This window comes from Paramormyrops kingsleyae, chromosome 1 (assembly GCF_048594095.1).
Source record: "Paramormyrops kingsleyae isolate MSU_618 chromosome 1, PKINGS_0.4, whole genome shotgun sequence".
Taxonomy (NCBI): domain Eukaryota; kingdom Metazoa; phylum Chordata; class Actinopteri; order Osteoglossiformes; family Mormyridae; genus Paramormyrops; species Paramormyrops kingsleyae.
In genome coordinates this window covers 30941748-30968828 of record NC_132797.1, presented here as the reverse complement: position 1 = coordinate 30968828, position 27081 = coordinate 30941748, and the positions used below count along the sequence as shown (strand labels likewise).

Sequence of the window (27081 nt, the reverse complement as noted above, 5' to 3'; positions counted from 1 at the left end):
GCACCTTCATCACCAGACTTACTGGCATCCTGCTTCCCCAGACAGAAGAAATGTCCCGATAAGCAGATCACCTTTTTGAGGGGGGCTTGTAGGCACAGCAGGGGGGGGGGGGTTGTAGGCATGGCAGGATGTTTCCTCACGTCCAGCACCGTGAACGAGAGGTTAGCTTTGTCTGCTATTGACCTTGTATGCCTGATTGGGGGGGGGAGGGGGTGAACCCTATCTATCACAGCTGAAGGATGAGACTGCACCCTCCCCCCCCCCCACCCCACAGTGACTCACCTCCCACTAAATGCATCAGCCCATCCACACACCACATAACCTCCCAGGGGGGTGGGGCTGGATGGATGGGAGCAGGTTGTCCACATACAGGAAAAGCAATCAAAAGCAGATACAGTCTGAGGTCACTGAAAAACATAACGTTCCACGGCAGAGGGAGAAGATAAACCTTCTGTGTTTGACTGAAGCAATAAAAATGTATGTCTGTGTTTGTAGGTGGGTGATTATTGTTAAACCACCGGACGGATAGATTTAGTGTGCGTACATATGAAGGGTGGAGCAGAAGCCAGAAGAGCTACTCGTTGGCTGTATGCGCTCACACTTACACAGGCTGGGGTGGGGCAGGAGCCCACCCTCCCATGCTTGTCTCAGTGGAGAGGGGATGGGGGTAGGGTGGCCTCTGACAACTCATCTGCAGGGTGATTGGAACACCTGGAACACATAACAAACAGCCATGGAGGGCAAACTGCCATGTTACTGTAGGGTGGGGGGTCCTTTCACACCCCATTCCCCCCTCACGAACCCAGACCATCATTATCCCACTAACTGGCTGTCATAGAAACAGACATGAATCAGACAAAGGAATTACTGTGGTTTATGGAGAATGTGGATCGTATATGTCCTCCCTTCCTGTTTTGGAAGACTTGTGGCTCTTGGTGCAGTACCATGTACACCTGGCCATTCTTTGGAAGAACAGTCTGCTTACATTTATACCTTATGGTCTCCTCAACAGCACGTATGTTGATAATGTGCTGTGTGCCTCACATGTACAGCGCATGTTGGTAAATATATGTAAAAGTAAATGTCTACTGATCAAGTCTTACAACTGATCCAAACATCATCTGCACAGGACATTACCTGGACAGCACATTCCCTATCCACCAGCAGGGGCTCCACAAGGCTGCCATTAGTTCAGCTAAACTCCAAGCAGTTTTAAGTTAATTTATTTAAAGCAGAAATATGAGTGGCATTTAAAGGTTCCTGCATCCTGTTGTGTGCGTCCCTCTTTCTGCAGGAAGCCTGGCGTGACCGAACTGGAAAGGCCAAGCTGGAAATGAATCACACCTGGCCAAAAATGCAAGCGCAGAGTGAGTACGAGTCCCCGAAAAGCAATGCCGGTGGGAGCATGGCGAGATCGCCGGGGAATTACAAAATGTGTGGAGGCAGAGTCTATGGTGTCAAAGCTATCAATCAGGACCAGCTGGTAAGGGCCTTCAGAGCAGCACAGGAAGTGCACTGATGTGCGTTTCTGTCTGCAAAACTGCCTGTCACCAGTATGTAAAAAGTTACCCAGGCCAGCTGAATGGGGGCAGTCTTCCCTCCTAAGGGAGCGGAAACGGAACACAGCCTCCGAGCCGGTGAGGCACAGGTTCCGTCTGCTGCGACGTTTGAAAGGCATCACCGTCTAACAATGCCTCGCATCCTGTCCGAAAGTTTAAACATGCCAGACTCACAGGAAGGGATGTCAGGGGACTGCCTAGATCCAGCGGACACCTGAAAAACGATATAGGCTGGGGGTCCTCAACCTTTCAGTCTTGGTGATGATGGAACATTTGTTCCATTTTACCGAAGGGAGGAGGGGGGTCTGAACCTACAAACATAAGCGGTCATAAAACAGATATGGCTTGAAAATATATTTGGTTTTTTGGACATTAGCAGACCCCTGCCCAGTGTTCTGTGACCCGGTTGAATAGTCTACAGACTAGCGGTTGGGAACTTCTGATCTAGACCACGTACTGCCATGAGGAGGTGTGGATGTGGCCCACGTGACCTCTGAGCACTGCTCTGGTTCCGAGTGATACAGGTCCGATGTCCAGTGCTAATCTGTCCAGTGCTAATCTCTCCGTGACCAGGATCCCAGAAAGGGGCACTTTAAGGCAGATGATAATAGAGCAATATCTGGCTAAACAGCGTCTCTCTTTGAAAGTGTCCTCCTTTACGAAATCCTGTCACTATCGCTTCAAGCTAACTGTATCTCAGGTTAGCATCTTATCAGTCAGCCTACATCTGTACCGATTTTTCAAAGGGATGTTTTAGGATACACTGGTCACAGGCTTCCATTTGAATACAGCATAAATTTGGCTGCAAATCAAAACTATCACATACCTGCCAAGTTACATAATGCCTCCCCCGCTGCTAATGCATCAGGAATCCTGTGTATTTCACATCTTCATCTCTCTGGGAGATGGAACATCTTTGGCCCTCTCTATAAAGTGCCTTTGGGGTGGGGGGTGTCTGTGCGCTGAGGTGTGCTGCACCATCACTCCTCACTGGAGTATCCTGCACAGTTTCGATGAAACGATGTGGGTCTTAGTTAATGGGCACCTGGACCACAAAAGGTTGTCCCAGCCATTCTGACGTAAGAGGAGTGTATTTCCATGGCCGACAGGGATGGGCTTTGGTTCAGATGCGAGTGTCTTTTTAATCCACACAGCGAGTCCACAGTGATTGCCCAGACAACCACCCCCCAAACTGCCCAGGGCCTAGAATAATGTACTTCGTGATCGAGATCAATTCCAATCGTCTGGAGTGACTGAGTTCGAGTGCTCCAGCATCACACACACACACACACACACACACACACACACACACAATGAAAGTCCTCCATCTACAGATGCTGTCCCAGGCAAATACACTTTCATTCTGAAGCTGCATGATTCCTGATATTCCTCATCAATGAGGGAGGGCAAAATAAAAGAAGTTCAATTACCTAATTATCTCATTTTTAGTCATTCTTCTCTGTTTTTCTCCTTGTTTTTGTTTATACATAGTTTTTACATACGTGTAAAAAATAGTGCTCTCTAGTTCAGTAATGGTCGCATTGATTTTGATAGTGCCCCAAACGCTGTGTTATGAGGAACGTGCCAGTATGCCGATAACATCCGGTCATGACCTGGACTGGAATTTGCAACTCCAAAGGGGTTACGGTGATCCAGTCATCGCTTGTTGTGAAATACACAGTGCACAGTGTGTTGAATGCAGGAATAAAATTATCATAAAATAATGACATATATAAATATCAAATAAACAACAAAGAAAAATAGTTCTGAGAGAGATAATGCAGCAGATATAATCCTTTGTTTGTGTGTTCCCAGCAAGAGGCTGACTCATGCATTAAACGATAAAGGTTAGTTTAGAGGAATCAGCCAATGAGCAAAGCAAGAGGTTTTACTGCTTAGCATTTCAGGGTCACCTTAAGAGTGCTTAGGTAAAGGGGGATTGAAGGAGAATGGTCCTTCAGGTTACAAGGAAAACTCCCATAGTCTCAGCACAGGGCTGGTTCCCAGCTGTGTGGGAAATAATAGCCCCCCCCACCAGTTACATTACAGCTCCGTGTTGGGTGGGAGGGGGTGTAAACACTCTTGATAATCAGTCATGCGTGTGTAGACTTTATTTGATGTACAGGATGGCAGAACCATTTCTCACACCAGCAGTTGTTTTGGCAGAAGATCTGAGACCACTTCACCAGATGAGGGCCCTGCAATTCCGAAGCATTGCCCCGAAAGTCCCCTCGGGGGTGTCTGCTCCTGCCATCCTCTCCTGCCACACGCCTTCCACCCCATCTGATGCCGCACCCACTGTCGGCCCCAAGTCCATCGTGATGCCAGCCCAGAACTATGCCCTGATGCAAATGGCTGGGCAGGGGGGTGCCTTCTCTCTGGTTGCCTTGCCCCCGTCGGTTTCACCTCCTGCACCACAGCAGCAGGCTCAGAAATGTTCATCCTTCACCAAAACTCCAAAACTGCCTATTCCAAGGTACCAGCCCACACAGAGCAGGAACATTCCTGAGAAAGTGGGTCAGGCCCTTGCGGTGCAGGTGCAGAGTCCAACTACAGGGGCGGCCACCTTGAACACATGGCCCCCCGAATCTCTGGAGAGTCCCTCCAAGGCAGAGCCATCAGATCAGGTCATGCTAATAGACTCTGGCTCCTCCGAAATCTCTGTCACTGCCCTGCTGTCTGACAGTAGCATCCTGTGCTCTAGCTCCAGGGTAGAGAGAGTCACCAAGGCGGATGGGGACCTGTACCATACTACTGGGGAACCTCTCACCTCTGTGGATAAAGTACAGGAAGAGGGTAACCAAGATGCTCCCTGCATCTCAAAGTCTGGTGGCATCACTGTCCTCTCACCAGCTGTCTTCAGCAAAGTGGTCCAGGTGATTCCCTCACCGCCCAAGGGGAAGTTGCCCATCCTGCCGTACTCCAAGATGAAGAGCTCCCTCTTACCTCCAGCCAAGATGAGCACAAAGCCTGCTGAGAAAGGCTTTCCTGGACCTCACTGCGGTCTTGCAAATTCCACTAGTCTGGCTCACCGGACTCCTGTGGACACTGATGCGATGTGCCAAAAGCAAGTGCCAAACGTCTCGCAACAGAGCCAGCTACAGGCAAAAGGGACTAGCTTGCCAGGCGTTGGGCTCGGCACCTTACAGAAGTCGGCTGGCAAGAAGAGGGGCAGGAAAAGAAAGACCATTGAGGACATCTTGGCTTTTGAGGCTAGGAAGAAGAGGTCTCTGTCCTTTTTTCGGAGGAGAGTACCAGATAAGTTGCACCCAGTAGCAACTGGGCCCAAGGAGAAAACTCTGGACATTTCCAAGAAGTACCGGAGCATCAGGCCAAAGCCAGTGCTGGTTCTGGATACCGTGCCACAGCTGCTGGGTCTGTCACCCCACTCCAGCACCAAGCGACTGGAACAGGAGCTTCCCTTGGGCCGCCAGCTCCCCAGCAACACACTTGACGGCCGGGATTTAGAACCTGTAGCTGAGCGGCCAGGCGTTGGCAGTGGGTACCTGTCCGTCAGGCAGCTCCACCGCTGTCCCACCTGTGGCCGCTGCTTCCAGTTCAAGCACCACCTGCAGAGTCACATGAACAGCCACACCAACCGGCGGCCCCATGCCTGCCCCGTGTGCCGCAAGGCCTATGCCCACTCGGGGAGCCTCAGCACCCACATGAAGCTGCACCATACCGAGGGCCGGCACCGCAAGAACCAGCCCTGCGAGTTGTGCAACAGGGTCTTCAGCTACACGGGGGTGTACCTCAGCCACCTGAGGGAGGCTCATAAGGTCATTCTCACCATGCAGCCATCTGTCAGCCAGCAGGAAGAAGACGTCCCTGTCGAGGGGTAATGGTGTTACCTTTAATTAAAAAAAAAAACCTCTACACTCATTACTCACAACGCTCTGTCCTTTCGTTAAATACAGTACTCTACTTTCATTTCTCACAATTCTCTGTGCTTTCATTACATACAGTATTCTCCCCTCAGCACACACTAGGGTTGTAACGGTATACGGTATATTATCGAACAGTTCGGTATGCTCCTGATGGTTCAATACATACACATGTATGCTATACATACTGGCGCGAATATAAGATGGGGTTTTTTTCCCTAAAAAAACTGGGGTCATCTTATTTTCTAGGGCTAGGATTCAAACGTCATTATGCGACAGCAGATTATGTAAATTATCCGCTTTCTGTCTAAAGGTAGCCACATACTTCAAACGTAATCAACGTCGTTTTAGGAATTCGACGTTGTATGAGCAGTGATCCCACCCACTGTCAACAATTGGCTGACATAATGTGACATTGTGGGCTTGGTCAGCAGCCGGCATGCTTTGTACTACGCCGCGCTTATCTTTAAACGAGGTATATCTGTGTATTTATGTTAATTGTAAATGTGGCAAATGTGTAATGTTTGCCATGAAATGCATGTGTTTCATGAGCGTATAACCGTGTCATGCAAACTCTTGGTTTTCTTGTTTCTGCTACTATTAGTATTAAACCCATAGTGGCTGTTAATAAAGGGAGTATCTCATTTTAAAAGAGCTGTCATCTCCTTTGTTAAAATGGCTTGACCATTTTAACAATAAGTTTTTTTGCCCCCATTAAGGCCAATTCATACATCAGTTTTCCATGTGCGCTTTAGAGCTGCGGATGGTAGTGCATGCTTATGTGGGTCTGCTGCATCAAAAACATTCTGTGCTCTCTTGGGTTGTGGAGTTTGTAATATCGATTATCTGTCTATCTACACTAACTGTGCTGTGATTTCCTGTGGTTGCTTTTTAACAGTGATATACAAGTATGTACCCTTTTTATATAAAATAGAGAAAGGCAAATCACTTCCATGTTGTCGAAGCTTAGACAGGTAGCTCACTTGAGCCCACTTAATTATATTTTAATTTAATTGCCTGTACAGGTACTGTATATACTATGTACACTGTCAATTTAAAATAGACAAAGCACCTACGAGTTAAGAAGCTTGATGTTTTTCTCACCTTGACTTTATACAGTAGAGACACAGACTAGGTCTAGTTAGTCATGCTGCCATTTTTTGTCAAAAAATAAGAGTTCATTGTTTAATTAAAGGATGTTGTGTTTTAATTTTCTTCTTATATACAAAGATACCGAAACTGTAAAGTTACTGTGGTCCAAAACCGTAACAAACAATGAACCGTGGGAAAACTATACCGTTACACCTCTATTACACACAATGCTCTGCCCTTTTATTACGTGAAGTACAGTACTATACCCTCATTACTCACAATGCTCTGCCCTTTCCTTTTGTTACATGAAGTACTATACCCTCATTATTCACAATACCCTGCCCTTTCCTTTTGTTACATGAAGTACTATACCCTCATTATTCACAATGCCCTGCCCTTTCCTTTTGTTACATGAAGTACTATACCTTCATTACTCACAATACCCTGCCCTTTCCTTTTGTTACATGAAGTACTATACCCTCATTACTCACAATGCTCTGCCCTTTCCTTTTGTTACATGAAGTACTATACCCTCATTATTCACAATGCCCTGCCCTTTCCTTTTGTTACATGAAGTACTATACCCTCATTACTCACAATACCCTGCCCTTTCCTTTTGTTACATGAAGTACTATACCCTCATTACTCACAATGCTCTGCCCTTTCCTTTTGTTACATGAAGTACTATACCCTCATTACTCACAATGCTCTGCCCTTTCCTTTTGTTACATGAAGTACTATACCCTCATTACTCACAATGTCCTGCCCTTTCTTTACATACAGTACTCTACCCTCATTATACACAACATTCTGCCCTTTTTGTCATATACAGTACTGTACCATCCTTACTCACAATGTTCTCTGCTTTTGTTGTAGTATGCTTACCCTCATTACTCACAACATCTTGCCCTTTTGACACCTACAGTACTCTATTCTCCGTACTCACAATGCACTATGCTTTTGTTATACACAGTATGCTACCCTCACTTATTTTCTGCCCTTTTATCACATACAGTACTCCACCTTTCTTACTTACGGTGCACTACACTTTTGTTAAATACAGTACTCTGTCTTCATTACTCAATGCTCTACCCTCATTACTCACAACATTCTACCATTTTAACACATATAGTACTGTACTATCCTTACAGTGCCCTATGCTTTTGTTACAAGCAGTATGCTACCCTCATTACTCACAACTCTGTTTTGTTACATACCCCCTAACTCTGCTTGTCACAGGGTCTGAACATTATCTTTCCATATCCCAGTTTTTCCTGCAGTGTGATGCCCCCCCACTCGACGGATGAGCAAACTCAGGAGAAGGAGGATCGCACAGAGCTGCAGATAAAGTGTGGCCGCTGCCACACCGTGGAGCCCACCTTCGCAGACATGAAGCTGCACCTGCTATATGTACACGGTGAGGAGGTTCAGGCAAGGCTAAGGGAAGAAGGTACAAGGGGTTACCAGGAGGCTGAGGACGAGCCGCTCAAACACCCCACTCACCAGCGCAGGAGTCTGGTCAAGTGTGGTAGCTGTGGGGAGGAGTTTTTCTCTTTCTCCAAGTTGAAGAGGCACATCTACTCCCACCACCGGGGGGACCCAGAGGTGACAGTAGAGTATGAGGAGCATAATGGGGAGCCTGCTGGTGAGCTGTTGCCTCCTAAAAGTGTAACACTCCAGACTGGTGATGCCTACCACTGTGTGCTATGCTCAGCCTCCCTGGACAGCAAGGAGGAACTTCTAGCACACTGGGGGGGGCAGCACAATTGCGAGGATCCGCCCTCCCTGTGGACCATGCTCAGCTTGCTGGTAAAGCTTGATGGTGCTAACCTTTCCACCGAGGGTCACTCACAGATGGGGCCTGTCTGATCCCACAATGCACCTGGCCACATAAACATGCCCATGTTCCTTTACACAGATACATAAGGACAGAAATGTTGTTGTTTTTTTCTTTTAAATGACTCATGTTCAGGTTATGATTATCTTAGCTTCTTATGTTCTTAAGTACACAGGTTCACTCTTCTTTTAATTTCAACCAATTGACCAAAATTGTAACTTTATTACGGAAAAGAATTTGTTTGAATGAGACATTTTTTGGAACAGCTGATGAAACTTCATAGAATCAGGCATAACAATGTTTCATTTTACTCTTATTTTGACCAAGAGACCCAATGTGTAATGAGTCCAATGGTGATTTTTCATGTCACTGTCCTGATTTCTGTGTGGAAATTTTCATCCCTACAGCTGAAAGAACCTGGGGATAATGTTGAGTTGTTGCAGGGAAGCACTGATAGTTTAAATTTTTTCTTGCAATCAACATAGGTACACCAGGCTTTAAACCCAGTGTAACCGCTAGCAGAGAGTCATTTTCCAGTTTGCAAGGAATTTGCCACATGGGTGCCCAACCCTCTGCCAAATTCACAGAACCTCATGCACCTGCTTACTGTAGCTCCAGCCAATCAGATGTCATTGTCTTACACTATTGGCTCCAACCAATTAGATTGCATCGTGCCTCACCAGATCTTTAATGAATAGAAGGTTGGAACATCCCGCAACTGTTGTGATTTGGATGTTAACCTAAGAAGGGGTTTTGATGATTTCAGTACATAGGACATGTGAGAAAATTCAGTTTTAGTGGGTGAAAAAGCTTTAATTAGTTGTATGTTTGTTTATGTAGCTGTAATTTAACAAAGCCTATCTGAGACAGACAGGGTAACTAAATGTTAAAATATTTAATTTATGTAATATAGTTTTTAATAGACTGGCAAGCACATGCATATATATTGAAATATAAATAAGATGTATTTTTAAAGACCTTCACAATTCCCTGATATGTTTAACCAATAAAACATGAATGTGGAATTATCAGGCAATACATCTGCCATCTGTTAATTGGTTGTGAATGTTTCACCATGGTGGCAGCAAGTGGCCAATGGGGTGGAAGACTATTCATCAGTAAAACAGTGTTGCTGGAATGGGGCTTACGTTCATGGATGAAGTGTGTGTTTACCAGCCCGATGCATGTGGAGCACTGTCATAGACTCCTTAATTAGCACAGCACGACTTCTGAGCTAAATATTTTCAATGAAAGGCGGTGCTGGACGAGGGGATGGAGATCTCATTTGGCTCGGGGTTCCATGGCCAATGATACGCTGTATGTGCCTTAATTTGGGTTTTCTGTGCAACTTCCTGTGAGCATCTTCAGTGCTTTGCAGATCTGTTCTGTTTTCAGGGAAGAGAGGCACTGACCGGCAGTTTTAATTATACCATCATACAAAAATGTCAATCAGCTGGATACACTGATGGACAGAACCTGGTCCAGACGGTGGTGGCACCTTCGACCCTCATGAAGTATGCAGTTGGGTCAGGTCACGGCAGCTTCGGTCTCCAACCCGCTCTACCTTTTATTAATGGTGCCTTTCTTGTGGCGTATGACAGTACTGGCAGACCGCAAAGCGCCGATGTTAAAGAGACTATAGCCTGGGTTCACGAGGTCAGGATCACTCACACTGTGTTGCTGAGCCTTGTTGCCACGTCAGCGTCTTGCTTTTTTTCTTTTTTGGTTTATTTTTTACAGTTTCCTCTCAGCCACAGTATTGATGAGAACATCTCCGGCAGATGGGCGCCGGCAGTCACTTCCGAGCCATAAATCACCGTTTAACTTTGCAGAAATGGTGCTGTGCTGGGCCCTCACATTTCTGCAGGTCTGGTTCCCTCTCACCCTCCCCATCTCCAATTTGGGTTTCAGCACCGATGAGCCCTCCTCACCACCTACCGTAAGCACGGGCTGGCTAATGGAACACTGCGGAACCAAAATGATTGGGTAAATAATTAATCACCATTAGGTGGAAACGGTATCGATCGGCACCTCTCCTTAATGGAGGCGGTACGGGGCGAGGCAGGGATGTAATGGTGTTTACGGGGGCATTGGCAGGTGGACAGAAGGGCTGTAATGCTCATCGTCAATTAGCCAACATGGAGCCCCATTCTTAGCGCTGAGGGGAATGAATACCAAGATGAAATACCGAGGTCCTAGAGGTAAGTGTGGGATTGCAACATGGGATCAGACCAGAGACGTCCTGATGGTGCTCTAGTGACAGCATTTAAATGCTGATGGTTATTGGACTCATGATGATATTGACACACAGTTGGGCGCCAACTCACCAACTATCTTATCACCCTCTTTGCCATCCATCCCCTTGTTCTGCCTGATCAAGACCTCAGTTTTGTACAGAACAGGACAGGAGCTGTCCTTAGATAGGCTGGAAATACTGATAGTTATTAGACTCGTGGTGCTGGTAACACATCCTTGTCTATCCTCTTGTGCCTGTTCAAGCAAAACCTTGATGTTGGACTGGACAGGACCAGACCTCTCCTTAGACAGGCTAGGGCACGTTTCTGTAGAGTATGTGCATGCAAAACCTTGTAAATCGCTGGGGTGTAAATTCTGAAGATCTTCATCAGGCTGCAGCCCAGATGGTCGACAGCCTCAATATGGTGCACAGGAGACGGGCTCCCCCCTGAGGGACATGGGCCATCTGTTACAGGCCACAGCGAGAGCAGCACCACTGTAGAATTCAGTGCACTCTCTTGCCTTCAGAAGACATTTTCATCCGCATCCCAACAAGTCACTACCTCTTCTGCAGTCACCACCCCCCTAGCTAAAAGATGAGGCCGCTCCTAGTAGCAGACAGCTTGACCATAGAGAAATCCAGCTGTATCCAAACTAACCAAAACACTGTTGCTGTGTCCATTCCAGTCTGGTGACTCGTCAGCGAGACGTTGGATAACAGGATGTTAATGCCTCCCTCGGGGAATTACATTTGCCTGAGTGGTAACCTATATTTACAGAACAACCTCACAAATAAGGTTAATGAAAGAAGCCTTCCAGCCATGTAGAGCACGCTGTCTGCCAAGACAGACGACTAACAGGGTTGGCTGCCCAATGTTCAGCCTGTGCAGCGAGGCACCCTACCGCATGGCATATAGGGCTGGTAGTGGTTTCTCCAAGGTCCTCTGGAGGAGAACCATTCAGTTTGGACAGTGTCCGAGGCCAACTCTTGCACACATTCCACATTTCCACTTCCACATTTGCCTCATGTGTTGCAGTGTTGTATTCAGGCTTTGAGATTCTCATCTCCACCTCAGTAGGACGATTCACTTGCGCAAATGGTCGATGCTCACGCGATAAGGCGTAGAACGGTGATTCGGTAAGCTGGCAGAGATAGGGAGAGACTCATCGATTCTACCTTTCAATTTTTTTCTCCACACAGTCGAACATTAGGTTAATCCTTTGGTATTAATTTCCGTAAGTGGTTTGGTGTCTCAGACAATATTCTCCCGTACAGATGAATGTTCTCCCTCTTCTGCAGTTCTCCCTGTTGCTTGGTGTGCAGCTAATGACTGATCGTGTAGCTCAATTAAAGGGGCTCCTTCATCTCCTCCCAGCCCCCCCCCCACCCACCTTCCCCCCCACCCGATGAGTTCTGACAGGCATCCCTGCTCCAGGTCTCCCAAGGGAGATCTTGGATCTGACTTGTACAGTCAGAATCAATTAAAGTCATTTTTTAAGCCCTCTGCAGCATTTAGATGAGTCCCATTTTTCAGGCACAGTTCAGGCAGACAGGTCACCCCCTCCCTTTTCATACCCCCACACCCCCCACCCAACCCCCTAGGCTTCGCAGGCAGACCGTCAGCACCCAGGAGTAATTCTCCTCTTTTGCAGCTCTCAGAAGGAAAATGGAGGGGTGATAAATTCTGAGAAATAAAAAAGAGAAAGATATATGGAAGAGGAGGGAGCCAGGAGGGACGGAGACCAGCGTGCTCAGCACTGAGGACGCAGTTAAAAGGGGACATGACACCGTATGCAAGAGAACACCGGCAAACCCAACCCCAACCCCCACCCCCCCCCCAACACGATGTCCCAGACTGCCTCCATCACCAGAGCTCCTATAGAGCATGAGGGATTAACAGTAAAAGCGGCTCACACAACAGGAAGCGAAGAACGCTGCCACGCGAGCTGGGCCTGCTGTGCACGTGCCCTTAACACACCAACGTGTCATGTTCAACACCGCCTCCCCCCCCACCACCATAATCAATGCCACGTTTTCGCTGCATAGAAAAAAAACATTATGTATAAAAAAATACTTCTCAAATTAAATGCCTCAATGGTTTTAACTGCCCACAGAGAAGATTTATCCTCAGGCTGATTTTATACAGTTGTGCTCATGTCCATATTCATGGAAAAATCACACTGAAGCCAGTGAGAGACCCGAATAAGCAGTGCTTGTGGTCAGTCCGCTGGTGTGAACAGACTGCAGTTTACGGCAACGTGCCTTAAGTCTGTTCCGGGTACAGACCCCTCGTAGAGAAAGGCCTGTATCACATTCACTAACCCCCCCCCGGGAAATCATGCATTTGTGTTTCATTATTTAATTCCCGGTATTAGAAATAAATGTGTCGATTGCAACGCAGATGATGTATTGCACAGTTCCATCGAGTTCTCACCGTCCTTGGAGCGGCCCGATCACAGCGCTCAAGTTTGCTCAGACACTGCGGTCAACCTCCGATCGAACTCTGAGCCGATTGCATAACCCCGTTTGGCCTCGCCTGTTTCCTGCATAGTCGCTGTGGCCGGGAGCAGCTGGTCCACCCCGGATCGTTCCAGTGCCAACCTGCCGTTCTTGAACATTCGGCCGTAGAGCGCCGCCCCCACCCAGTGGGAGCCTTGAATTGCTTACCCAAGGTCTCAGCTGCTTCCAGGCTGATAAAAAACAGGAACGTTTGTCTGCCGGGGACTCCAGGCAGATCCATCACCTTCACCTGAGGCCTCATCTGCCCGCTGGATGTCCTCGGGGTTGGCAGCTCCCACCGCCTCGGGATATTGGTACACAGGATATGGCCGAAATGGTACCGGAGGAAATACAGCACTCTCCGGCTTTCGGAAATTGGGACAAAAACACAAACACACAAAAAAAAAAAACTTAAAGAAGCACCAAAAAGCTGCCAAAATCAGTCCGCCTCAGAACAAGCCACCTCTAATTAGGCTGAGACCTTCACAGGACATGTCAGATGTTTAAAAGGTTTGTGTGTGTGTTTGTGGTATACATTACACTGTGTCCTCCAATGTCCCCCAAAATGTGATAAAACCCTGTTATTTTGATGTTGTGATCTGTGAAGATCTGTGAATGCAATCAAAAAAACTAAAAATGCCAAAAGTCTCATATTTTGTTTGGTTACTTATGGTTAAGGTTAGGGCTGGGTAGGGGTTAAGGTCGTCATGTTGGGATTAGAGTTTTTTCCATAGAAATTAATAGAGAGTCCCCACAAATATATAATTACAAACCTGTGTGTGTGTGTGTGTGTGTGGTTGCACACATTTTCACTTTTTGTTACGCTAATTCACTTTCAAATTTAGCCTGATGTTTACACAAGACTCTAGACAAGGAGGGAGCATCGTCCTGTCCTTGCGGATTACAGGTCGCTGCTCCTCATAGCAGCTTGTTTCCGAACAGCCCAAAATGTAAGTTTATGAAGTTCCAGGATAACGAAGAAAAGAGATCAACACTCGACTTTTTTAAAGCCACCCCTGACTGTCAGATCCCATTTGCACTATATGTACCTTAGACCGTGTTGCCTTAAGTCAGAATCAATAATACTGATCGAAAGGGCGAGTGGAAAAGCAAATTCCCTTCATCTTTAGAAATGCGAGCGGTTAACGTGTGCAGTAAAAATACTAAGGCGGAAAGAGGAGGCATTCAGCTGAAGAGGTGTGTAAGCCGCCCTCTTAGATTACAGGTCCTCGCAGAAGTGTACAGCACAAGAACTGGAGAGCTCAAGCATAAGGACAAACTAAAGAAGAGAAGAGAGGTCAAAGCTTTTGGTACAAGCTGACATGTGTGGGTACATACACATCAATATACGCTCCATCAACGTGGGCTGTTTTTAGCATTTCTGTGGAAATGAGTAACCCCCCTGGACCTTCACACCTACAGTGCAGAGCTGTGTAATGCTTGTTTTTTTTGGCTTAACAAATATCCAGGGTTGTCAGTTCCTCATTTTGTTTTACCACCATATATTTTATATGATTTCAGAAATTGACATCATGCTCTGGAACTGATGTCTGTTTGTCAGAACTAACTTTCTTTCAATTTTCATTCGCCTAAGTGAATCTGTGTGAGCCTGTGTGAGTCGGGCTGAACACTTTATATTAACTCAAACACCCGAAAAGAAGTTTGCTGTAGTAGAATTCTCTCAGTGAATTATCACAGATTAATATGTTTGTATAATATTGTCACGCCCACGGGGGCGGGGCAGCACAGCGGATAACGATCAGCCGCTTTAACCAGTCCCTTACTTAAAGCACGAACGCACTAACAGCGTTACGAAGTATTGTTGCCATGTTACGGACCATTACTGAGCATTTGCCTGTCTCGTGTCTCCTCTCCCTTCCTTGCCTGTGTCGCCTGCCCTGCATTCCTGCCCGTTCCTGCTCGCCCTGCCTTCATCCCTGTTCCTGCTTGCCTCGCCTGCCCTACCTACCACCTCAACCCTGCCAGCCTGCTCCACTTGCCCTGCACGGTCCTTCCCATCGTCTCCTCGTCCCGTCCCTCTTTGTTGGACTGATCTCCCTGGCTTTGACCCTTCTGCGCTCGACCCGACTATTCTACCGGATTTCCCCTTTGGCTTTGTTTGCTACCGGCTGTGTCAGTCTCATTAAATACATCTCCTGCATTTCGGGGTCTGCCTCCTTCCTGGATCAGTGTTATAACAAATATAGCATAGTTTTCATCTGTATAGTACAGTAATTTAATGTCCTACGCTAGTATAGTACAGTATAGTATAGTACAGTACAGAAAAGTATAGTTGAGTTGTTTAATGTTATTTATGTTGTACTTGTGTAACTCATTTGCACAATGGCAAATAAAAATCCTTCATCCTTTTTACAAGTGGACTTGTAAAACTAGAATTCTAAGTTATTCATTTGGCACCTTCAATAGACTCCAGTCAGGATCATGAGTGCAAGGAGAGGGATACTGAACCAGCTAGAGGGGATGCAAACAGACCCTTGATCACTTTAAAAACAGCACTTTTATTGATGGCTGTCGTAACCACTTCCAAATACATTTTCACTGAACACTTACATTCTGCAGAACAGTTCATTCCCATTAAGTAGTTCTTCATAAATTTTTGTCATGTTATCATGAGTGAAAGTGAAGGCATCTGCAAATGTTATATGATTGTGCATAACCCCGAGATCTACTTCTGGGCGGATTTTAGGAATCGCGGATGCGGTCTAGCGCCATCTAGTGTTAATTGAGGAATCATCAGGTAATTAGCAGAGCACCACCAAACAGGAGGAAGGCAGCATTGGTGGTAGCGAATGGCTGACTGAGATCCTTGCAATCATCCATCTGTTGTTAGGGTCCAGAACCTAACCCAGAAACTATGGGCACAAAGCAGGAAATAACGGGAGACCAACCCATCGCAGGGGATACAAACCATTCACACCTATGTACAATCTGGCAACCCCAGTTCACCTTAGCATTTTTTTGGACTGTGGGGGGAAACCAGAGTACCCAGAGGACACCCCATGATGACACGGGGAGAACATTCAAACTCCACACATAGAGCCAGGACAGAGACTCGAACCCCACTCCTACTGCACCGCCGTGCTGCCCCGCCATTAAACATGAAAAATTCAAATTACATCCCTCGCAGACACAGTACCATCGGCAGGGACTACTACAGTATTATATGGAATTATTACATTTCACTTAAGAATAATAAGGCCGCTGTGAGGTGGGGGTGTCTAACAGAGCCTGACAAAGAGTGAACACATTACCAAGGCGGAGAGGGAAGATAAAGAGGAGGAGAAGCACATTTACATTCAGGGAGGCTCAAACCACCATCAGAATGCAGTGGAGTATGGATCCCGGATCCTGGTGATTTATGGGGGCGGGGCCACACAGCACTGACCTCAGCAATCCTCAGAATATTACAGCAGGATTATAACGGCCTTCGGCTCAGCGTTACTTTCTTATTTTTCACCGTTACCTTTGATGTGAGGCTGCAGACTTTGGAGCCGAAAACAGAGCGCCGAGATCTGAGCCCCTTCCCCCCCCCGCGGGCCGTTAACTCCGGTATAATTACTGCGCTCCACGCTGTCTGACATTACAGCACCATGCTACACCTGATGCCAGTAAAAGCACTCCAGTGGTTTAAATATTTAAACGGACCTGTCACGGTGAGGCAAAGGGGGGGGGGGGCACAGAATGGAAAGGAAGGTTCCGTAAGGGTGGGGGCGTGAAAAGGGGCTGACTAAGCATGACGACCCCCAGCATGTGGGCTCGCTGGATCAGCTGACCGGTGAAAGTGGGATGTCGCTGCCTGATTTATCCCCTTGCAGGCCTTGCTACATGACTAGCATTTCATTAAGGGGGGGGGGAGGGGGAGGCTTGTGTAGGAGTACAACGGCCCCGATCCTTCTTCGCGTAGAGCAAGGTCGCCCACAAGCTGATAGGGACGTGTGCCTCGAGCTATATTTAACAGGTAAACCCAGGAAAATACTGCACATTGTAATGTTTTGACAGGGGAGTTTGTTTTACACACTTTGGGGAGATCTGTCCATTTTAGACTGGGTTGTATATGGATTAACTTGTATTCTGACTGCTGTCATGAAACATAGCATTACAGGTTCCAGACCAGATGGTTCACATATCCTGACTTAGGTCCAGAGTCTTGTACTTTTCAGATTTACGCCAGAAGCAAACTACTGCTCAGAAATGGGGGTTGTGACCATGAGGATAGGATTGTGACAGCAGTGTTACCGGTCCTCCTCAGCACCTCCCTGCAGTTCTCCTCCCCGCATGGCCGGCACCGGCCACCCCCGGCCACCCCCCGCTTCTTCTACCTGAGGAGCTGAAACTTGAGCCTTTCATAATCAAGCACCTCCGGATGCCAGCAGTGTATCCATGTGAGTCAGTCTTTGATATCCTGGAGATCTACGGGAGGCTCAGTCCAGCATTTATCTCCCCATCAAATTCAAAACACATGGGAAGCGTAGGTGTGAGGCAGGGAGGAGCCACGAGGGTCTGGTGCTGGGTGTGGCGAAGGTGGAGAAATCCCAAAACAGGATGTGATTTTCCCTTTATTTAGCAGACATTTTAGTCGAAAGCAGGGTTCTTCAACTCTGGACCTCGATTCCTAATCCAGGCCGTGTTTTCAGTTCTCCCAGGTAGTTGTTTAATAATTACTGATTCTGATTGGTCAGAGGCTTCACACCTGACTGACAGGTAAAGGAAAGCTGGAAAACCAGCAGTGCTCGGACCTCGAGGACCGTGAGTTGAATAACCCTGGTCTAAAGCCATAAATTGGTCTTTTTAGAAAGTGGGGTCAGACAGTCCCTGGAGCAATTGGAGGTTAAGGGTCTTGCTCAAGGGTCCAATGGTGAAATCATTTATGATGAGCCATGGATTTTACCCGGCAACTTTCTGATCGCAGACACAGCCTCCTAATCTGCTAAGTCACACACATTATGCCTTAGGAAGGTGAGGGAGGCAGAGGGCCTCGTGCAGGCCGTCGTTTATCTGGCCGCGTGAGGACAAACCGCAGCCTGGTGTCGGCTTTTGTTTATGGCAACGTCACCGGCATCAGCACTTTTCAGGGGATGTTATTAGCTGGTCAAAGCGGGCCATTTACTCACCGCAAGGGGAAAATACCTCAGAAGCATTTGGCAGGACATTTCTCACAGTAATTCACGTAGTGTGGGTGAGCACCTTCCCGTTTTGCGCACACTGCCGTGACGTTTCTCCTTTCGTCACGATTACGGTGTCTGTTGCCGGCAAGGCAGGACGACTGGCCCCTTAAAAGATCCGACTAGCAACCAGAGCCCTTCAGCGCATTTGTAATGGCTCAAAATCCCCAGGTTGTGAAAACAATCTTCAGTCTGGAGCTACTTCTGGAGGCTCCCCGTTCTGTTTACACGGGGGGAAGAAAAAAGATTTATACGCACACAAAAACATCTCGAACTGAAAGGAAAAAGCCTGTATCCATTAGTGGGGAACCTGACACTGATTTCTGTCGACGTGAGTCTCCTCTTCCTGCTGCACCCAGCACCGGGGTGTAGTGTAATTGCATTCCACCAATCTCAGGGTGCACATCAGGCCTTGCCATCTGCTTGTTGGAGTCACCTTACAGCGTGGGCTTGGCTTTTCCTCTAGAAGTCTCCTGAGGACCCGTCCCGGCCCCTTAGCTGCCTCTCAGGTCTCGCCATGTCACTGCTCCAGCTCTCCTCGCCATCCCCCAAGTCTGCGCCCAGCCCCTCCCTACTATCTGTGGGCCACATCCTCTCCTGCTCAACATATCTGCTTTCCATCCCTCTCTTCTGACTGATATTGTGTCTCCGTGCAGCTTTCCCTTCTCTTTTTATCCATCTGTCCATTCATCGCTGTTCACTGCTCATCCATTCTTCTCCCCTCTCCTCATGGTCACCTCTACCTCCACCTCAGATATTTTACTGCCTTAGTTCCTGTCAACACTCTAGTCAAGTCAAATCAAGTCAAATTTATCCCACTCGGGTAAATTTAGTTGCAGACAGGTGTTAAAAACATAAGCAATCCATCATAAATACAACATAAAAGCATGCCAGATAAGACACAAGGACAACAGTACAGCACAATACAATACAAGATCACTTCATGTGAAGATAAAACATGAGCCAAGTTGCAGAGTGCAAAAAAGTGCTTGATGCCATCATTTTTGTGAATTTACCCTAAAGTCAGTACTAAGAAACAAGTCTTTAAATCATGTAGTCCCATGAGTTTGAACTGTACACCTTTTGCCAAAAGGCAGAAGCACAAACCTTTCACCTCATATCCGTAACACCCCTTTATCTTCACCTCCCTTCCTCCTCTGCATCTCACATGCACTCTTTCTCTTCCCTCATGTGGTCCTCCTCTCCATCTCACAAACCCCCCTTCTCCTCCTCTCAATCTCATACACCTCCTTCTCCTCCACCTTTACCTGGTCCTCCTCTCCATCTCACATGCCCACTTCTCTTCCTCCTCTCCATCTCACATACCCCCCCCTTCTCCTCCTCTCCATCTCACATACCCCCCCCTACTCCTCCTCTCTGTCTCACATACCCCCAGGGGAGCCAGGCAGGTGGGCTCAGCAATGATGTGCTGCTCTCTCTGCTCTCTGCAGTGGGGGGGGGAGAGGATATGGTTTCTCCTCTGGGTTCATCTCCAATGGCTGCTGTGAAACATGACATCAGACCTTTCAGCGGTCGCTCACAGCTGTAGCCAAACAAAGACACGCTCCCTGGACCTGGGTCTCCTGTCTGCATGCGCGCATCGAAAAGGCTGCTGTGGGCCAAGTGTGACATAAGAGAACTGTGCTCTGGGGAGAGGGCAGAACTCAACAGAGACCCCTTGTTTTTGCCAAAAACACAATGCAGTCAATAGTATGTTTCTCCCTAAAGCAGATTCTTAAATCACTTCACACTTACTTAAAAAAGTTACCCTGTGAGATGAGGCCTCCTTGCCTGCCACCTTTACTTTCATATCATCAAAATACCACACGCCATCGGTGTCTTTGGCTTTATGCTATGAGAGCATGAAAGGAATAACACTGTTATTAGCTGGGCTGAGAGGTCAGTGGGCGTCTTCCATGGGGCGGTGTGTGGTTCAACCAGGTTCGGCTGTGCTGGCGGTGGGAAAGTCAACGGTTCAAATCTCGAGGATTGGAGAGCAATCTCACTGTTACCCCCTGAGGGCCCTTAACTCCCCATTGGCCCCAGCAACTGCCTGACCCTGCTTTCTCAGCTGTACATTACTCTGGTTAAAAGTGTCTGCTAGAAAAATTAATATGATAAGTGGAACATAAAAGGCAGACAGATGTCCAGGATGCCCCCATCTGTCCATTGGGTCCTCTAGGTTCCTGTCCAGTTTGAGTCTAAAGAGAGTCCCGGGTACGGGATGCCAGCTGCTGTTACTCACGGACAAACACCGTTTCCATTCCTCTGGCTCCCAGCTGATATAAATTAGGTGCAGAGTCAGTGGCTAGGCTACTAAAAGCAGTACTGACTGCGTCCTGGTGGGTTCGCGCCAGTCCTTCACCCCCAGTGAGTCATCTTAATGTCTTGCTGACAGGTGCCACACAAGCTGTGGTAACGCACCACATTGTGTAACGAGCGTGCTGCGTTCCTGCTACTGTTAAAGGATTTGGCATGTGGCCACAATCACATTGCTGGCTTTAGCGTTTGACCCCAAACCTGAAATCCTAAATAGTTAGTTAGAGAAGTAGATCAATACATCAATATCTTACTAAGTTCTGAAGACCTAAACACTTATTGTGCTTCAGAGGGGAGCCCTCATCTTCCTACGTTACTATGGAACCGACGGCGTAGATACAGAGGACAGAACATGGTTTCCCATGTTCCGTTTTGGAAAGGTCCATGCAGATTGGCTGTCTGACAAAGGAATGGTTATGATTTTCCCTCATGAGGGACCACAGCAGCCAGCAACAAAGCAGTCCATTGGCAAACAGGAGTGTGTTTGGCCTCTGGTTATAACACGTCCCGAAATACAGTACATCCAACCTATTGTTTCTTCTACCACATCATTACATTCTGATTGCAGCTGTTAGATTTTTAGCATTTGTGATAAGAAAATCTGTAGGAAAAATTTCAAACTACTCTCAGTACTCATTAGAGTACTAGTGATTATTTCCCCAGTGGTTCTTAGCATGGAGATTGATGCAAATCACTGCTGCAAATGTTACACCAGGGATTACAGTAAAACTGGAACATTAACCTGTCTCAGCCTGGATCTCATACATTGGTGAAACCAGTTGCCACAGAAGGTCTTTGCCTGCTTGCTGGGTGGTGTGTGGCTGCGATGGAAGGCGACGGGTTTGTATCCCAGGGTCAGCATAGTGATGTCATCATTGGACCCCTGAACAAGGCCCTTTACCTTCAGCTGCTCCAGGGACTGTTTACTTTTGCCTTCTCACAAGTATAGGTCTGGTAAATGCACATTCTCAGTTACAGGTTGTGTAGAGGTAAAGGATTCAAATCCTGATAATTACCAGTGAGAGACTCACCCAGAACTGCCCCAGCAGAACATTCAGCTGTATAATTGGGTAAGGAGGCCTTTTTTTGGGGGGGGGGAGGATTTCGGATGTCGGAGGATTTATCGGATGCAGGGTGAGTGTCCATCTGCTGCCACTTTAATGGTGAGATTGGAAACACACCTCGGCCGCTTGGCACGCCGTTTCCCTGGGAAATAAGCTCCGCTCATGGTTTCCATCTCCGAAAGAGACACCCAGCGCCTCTCCTGCCAGGGTGAGCCTCAGGAGTAAGCTGTCAGGCTTCTGGGCGTCCTCCTTTCTGCTCACTCTCCCTGCGCCAACACAGCATTGCGCCATGACATCAGGGGCTGCTAGGGGAAATATTATCGGGAAGAATAGTTATGTCATCAGAAAAATTACTTTCCAAGCGCCTTTACTTACCCTGTAACACCGCTGTCCATCATCATCAGAGATGATGGGGATGGGATGCGGCTCAGTGGGTTAGGCTGCTGTGTCCATGATCACAAGGTTATCAGTTCAAATCCCATGGCTAGGCATAATGGTTTCAGCATTGGGCCCCACTAATTATTCCAACCCTGCAATCTCAAAAATGTAGGTCACTTTTGATAAGTGTCTGCTAAATGAATAATAATAAAAACATGTAAGAAAATACATAGAACAGTGATATGAAGCCAGCCAGGTCACCCATGGAACCACTACGCCTGTTCTGGGCAATTAGTCATCATTTTTGAACTGGGAGACATTAAGAGCCTAAACTGAGGGGTGATGGTTGGGGCTGGGGTTAGCTTAATCTGTCAACAGGGCTTCTACAGCAGGGGATATTTTCCATACGTGGCTTAAATCATCCGAGATCAGATGCCTCATCTTGGATGAGTTAATGCCGGTGAAACTCATCCGGGATAAGTCGGTTTTTCAAACGCAGCTGTGTAGTAGATTAGCCTAGCTGGATCCGAGATAATTGAAAAGCCCATATATATCGAGTCTAGAAAACATGATCAGCAAGTCTTTGATAGGCTGCAACAAAATGACAAAAGAAATGCCGCACCTTCTCACACAAGCGGAGCAGGACCTTTTATTAGAAGGATATGAAGAATTTCAAGAAGTAATATGCACAAGGGGTCACACAGCAAAAGCAGCCCAAACCAGAGAAGACGGCTGGCAAAAAGTGGCCGACAAATTAAATGCTTAAGTAGTGTTCATTGTACTTACTGAATGCAGCGTTTCATTTCCCATGTTTCAGTGTAATTATTATTTAATATGTCATAATTCCAGATCAAATGTAAGCACAATGAGAACAATGGAACAGGTTAAAGTGAAGTACAAGAATATACTTTGAATATTGGTATATAATTATTTAAAGGATTATTGACATAAACAACAATATATATATATATATATATATATAATATACACACATACATACACACACACACACACACACACACACACACACACACACACACTTTGAGTAGTTTGACTTATAAGGTGCTAATAAATCTTTGAGGTACAATATCACCCCCTCTGCTAAAGCGGTATCTTTCGAAAATAATTTCCTCTGGGAGCAATAAAGGATCTTGTCGATCACGCAAAAGCCTCTATATATGAAATTCTTTTCTAATAATTTGTAGATCGATATCAATTGGTCGCTCATCCATGAATGACTGGTTTTCAACGCATCATGGACACTGATTACTTGTGCAAGTTAATCCTTGTTCACGTAAAACAAACCTGCTCCGAGCAGGTTTGAGGATTTGGATATGTTGCTATGATAATATATCCAGCAAGATTTTCGGAAAACCGACAGATCCAGGATCATGCCAAATCATCAACAATTACATATGACTAAATGAGTAATCCATGTGCGGAAAACACCCCCCTGGTCTGTTGGTCAACAATTAAATTTTTTTTAACCCAGCTATTGAAAGCACATTTGTTTGCGTTTATGATTATTTTGCTCATTACATTTTTGTGCCTTTGAGTTGGTACAGTGCTGAGAAATCTGCTCTCAGAGTACTGCGATGACATTAAGCGACCCAGATAATATTGGCTTTGTGTTCACGCCTACAGAGCAAATGTTACGCTATATAAACAGTTGCTGAGATCGAGCCACCAGCACTCAGCATGCTAATCACTTGTATCCTCCTTTGAACTAAATCCAAGATGATTGTTTTGAATGGAGTCTTGGTGCTTGTTTGATTAAAAAACAGCTTCTGCAGCCAAATGAAACACGTTCAACAGAGACGTGTAGGGCATTCAAAAATCACAAGTTGTCTTCGTATAATGAATGGGAGGTCCAGTGGTAACATGATTACTATGCTGGCAATGGGATTTGAACACACAACCTTCTGGTCACGGATCTCCAGCCCACAGAGCTGCATGTCGCCCCAATCACATCACAAACCAAAACAGTGAGGGTGTACCTCCATCCCAGCACTAACATCCAAGCTCAGGAGGAAGATACTCAGGCACCCGCAGGTCTACAGAGATGTTTAAAGTGCCCCAAATGCTCTCCTCTGTCTTGCCCAGCAGAAGCTCAAAAGATCTACAATTCAGGTCCCACACACTCATGGAGGTGAGGAGGCAGATCATGGCCCTAGCTGAAGATTATTGTGCGTATGCCTGGATAAAACATGAAGGGGACTTGGCTGAACTACACGAGTCACAAGCTCCCCACGAGGCGGGATTTTGCATCACACAGCTTTCTCTTATAAGAATCTATTAATGTGTTGGTGTTCAGGAAATCGCCTTCAGTTATGAACCCACGCATCTACAAATTGCCGGCATGTCAGGGGCGGGAAAGGTGTCACAGGGACTTGTTAGGGTCCTTCAAGATGTAGAAGGAGTATCGTAAATCATCTTTCCGTCGGGCTCTTCCGCTTTCATAGTTTTCTGAAGGTCGTCGCACCACTTTGATATCTTGTATGGGTTTCCCTGAGTCGGCACACCACTTCCTTGTGTTTAGGATGTGTAAATAAGACCATCACGCTGTCCTCGTGCTTACCGTGTCACCACGCCCCCCCCGGCACGCCGCCTTTAAGAAAGCGCTGTCCCTTTAAGGCTCCGTGGGAGCAGGCGAGCCAGAGCGCCTGTCAGCGGGAACCTCGGCTGCGTGTGTATTTCATAGCGCGTTCAGGCCGCCCTGACACTGTCCCCTGCGGTTTGGGGGGGCTCAGCCCCATTTGACAAACCTGCTGTCAGAGTGACTAACCGCAGAGCTATGGGGAGGCGTTTCCTGGTGATGGGGATGTGGGGGGGTCAGTAAACACTAACATTCAGCACAGCTACATCTCACAATGCTGTGGGCTAAGGAGGGCTGGGGGGGGGGGGGTGTAGCACGCTTTTTAACATTGAGTTTGCAGCTGCCTGATAAACTGACAGCACCTCAAGACTCAGTGGCAGGTTGTGCTCATTGCCATGGTGACACTGACCCCCCCGGGCACCCTCCCTAGCTCCGACTGATGCCTCCCACTCATATGGCAGGGTCAGGAGTAGCAGCTGGTCTCCAGATAAGGGAACCTCTAAGGTCAGGACAGCGGGAAGCATGATGGGAGGTGATGTAGACTTTCCATCCGATGATGGAGAGATCCCTGCGGTGGTCCTTCTGTAAGGTGCTGGAGCAAGGCTCTCCCACCCATCCATCTGTCCGTAAAATCTCAGATTTCTTAAGCTAAAAGCATTCGCTAAGTGAAGAAACCTTGAAGAGCTGCCTCTATTCTCATCTCTCAGCCCTGCTGGAAGATGGAGACTGGAATCCAGTGATTCCCAGTATGGTCCTCAGGACCCCGCAAACAGTCTAGGTTTTTGCTCCCTCCTAGCTGCTGGTAAGGAGGAAGCAATATTATTGACTGTCTGGCAGGTAGCTAGGAGGGAGCAAAAATGTATACTGTTTGGGGGTCCTTGCGGACCAGGTTGAGACACGCAGCCCTAGAGGATGACTGATGGTTAGTTACAGTCATGGTGGAATGCGTTACCCATAGTTTCACCCGAGAAGCACTGCTTACAAGACAAAACTAACAAAACTGATTTTTAAATCCATTGATACCCTTTTTATTCACCTTCGTTTCATAAATATGATGAACACAGAGCTGTGATGGATCCAGTTGTACCATCTAGCTGGAGATGGAGGTTAAGCTCTTAGAAGGCCAGCCATACTGATATTTCCCCCACAGACTTAACTGATAACATTTCACTCAGACTTATCCAATAAACCAGTTTCTCAATCCAGTCCTCAGGGACCCTCAGACAGTCCAGATTTTCCCTCCCTCCCTGCTCCCAACACACCTGTACCAGGGATTCGGTGTTCCTGATTGGCTGGGAGGGAGCAAAAATATGGCCTGTCTGTTGAGAAACATTGCAATACGCCCTCTCTCTTTCACACTTAGATGGGAAAAAAGGCGGACCCTGGTCTACTGCAGACAGCAGGAGCCCCAGTGTGATGAGAGATTTGTTTGTGATATACTGGTTTGTGAAATCAGCTCCCCATTCGTGCTGGCTGCAGAGGAGAAGCCTTGCTGTGTGACCGGGAGGCGGGATGCGGGCTGGCGGAGCGTGAGAACGAGGCCCTTATGCTCAAATCCCCTGAATGCGTGTGGAGAAACACCTGTAAAATGTGAAGCCAAGTCAGGGCACTAAAACAGCAGGCCAAAGCAATTAAAACAAACAGGGAACCCAGGTCACGTGACCACAGCAGACCATCTCCAGCAGTTTCGAACCTCAGCTGTAACCCAAGTTTTATTTTTGTTAATACATGATTTTAATTATATCTCAGTGAACTAAACAGATGGCAACAGGGAAACTGGACAGTCAAAACAAGTCTACATTCAGCTGGGAAATAGTTTCTTTGTTCAAAGAATATTATAATATGGAATAAAACGATGGAACAGTGCACTATAAAGCAGTGAACTTCCACAACCTCGACAGGGTTCACCTGCTCCTCTGAAATCACAAGTGATGTCTGGGGCAGTAAATCAGAGGGATGCCTGACCCCCCCCACCCACCCACCCACAATTGACACGATTGACTGGATAGGAAGGAAAGGAGGAGAACAGAGACAAAGCATGTGATCGGGTGCAAGGTATAGCTCCCTGTATTAGGGATCTATGCCAGTGGAAGGTTGTGGGTTTGAATCTCATGGCCAGCAGAGCATCGGCATCTAGACTTCAGAGATCGACCTCAGATTTGGTAGATAGGCACAGCACTGACGCTAACCTGCCGTGAATCCTGATTCAAAACATTTGCTTACATTTTCAATCGTTTGTAACCCCCCCCCCCCCACACCGCTTGACAAAAACCCACCTCTAAGCTGCATATCCACAAACAGCTTCCGGGAAAGGGTGATACTGAGGCTGTGTCGACATACATGCCTCCCCATGCTTGAGTAATGCCCAAAAGGGTGTCTCCAGATAAGTAAAGACTACAGTATCTGAGCCCACAGCAGATGTGAAAGCAGGCTG

At 47.1% G+C, this 27081-nt stretch overlaps 1 protein-coding gene across 6 annotated transcripts in view; it reads left to right on the top strand.

The window, feature by feature from the left end:
- Positions 1–9408, top strand: part of znf438 (zinc finger protein 438) — a 31472-nt gene extending 22064 nt beyond the window's left edge. For 3 of the 6 annotated variants that reach the window (XM_023840410.2, XM_023840411.2, XM_023840409.2), the window contains 3 exons: positions 1295–1367; positions 3726–5397; positions 7804–9408. In XM_023840410.2, coding sequence (XP_023696178.2) covers positions 1334–1367; positions 3726–5397; positions 7804–8404 — 2307 coding nt within the window. In that variant the 5' untranslated portion in view covers positions 1295–1333 and the 3' untranslated portion in view covers positions 8405–9408. The other 3 variants (XM_023840413.2, XM_023840412.2, XM_023840408.2) reach the window with 2 other exon arrangements.
- Positions 9409–27081: the final 17673 nt, after the last annotated feature.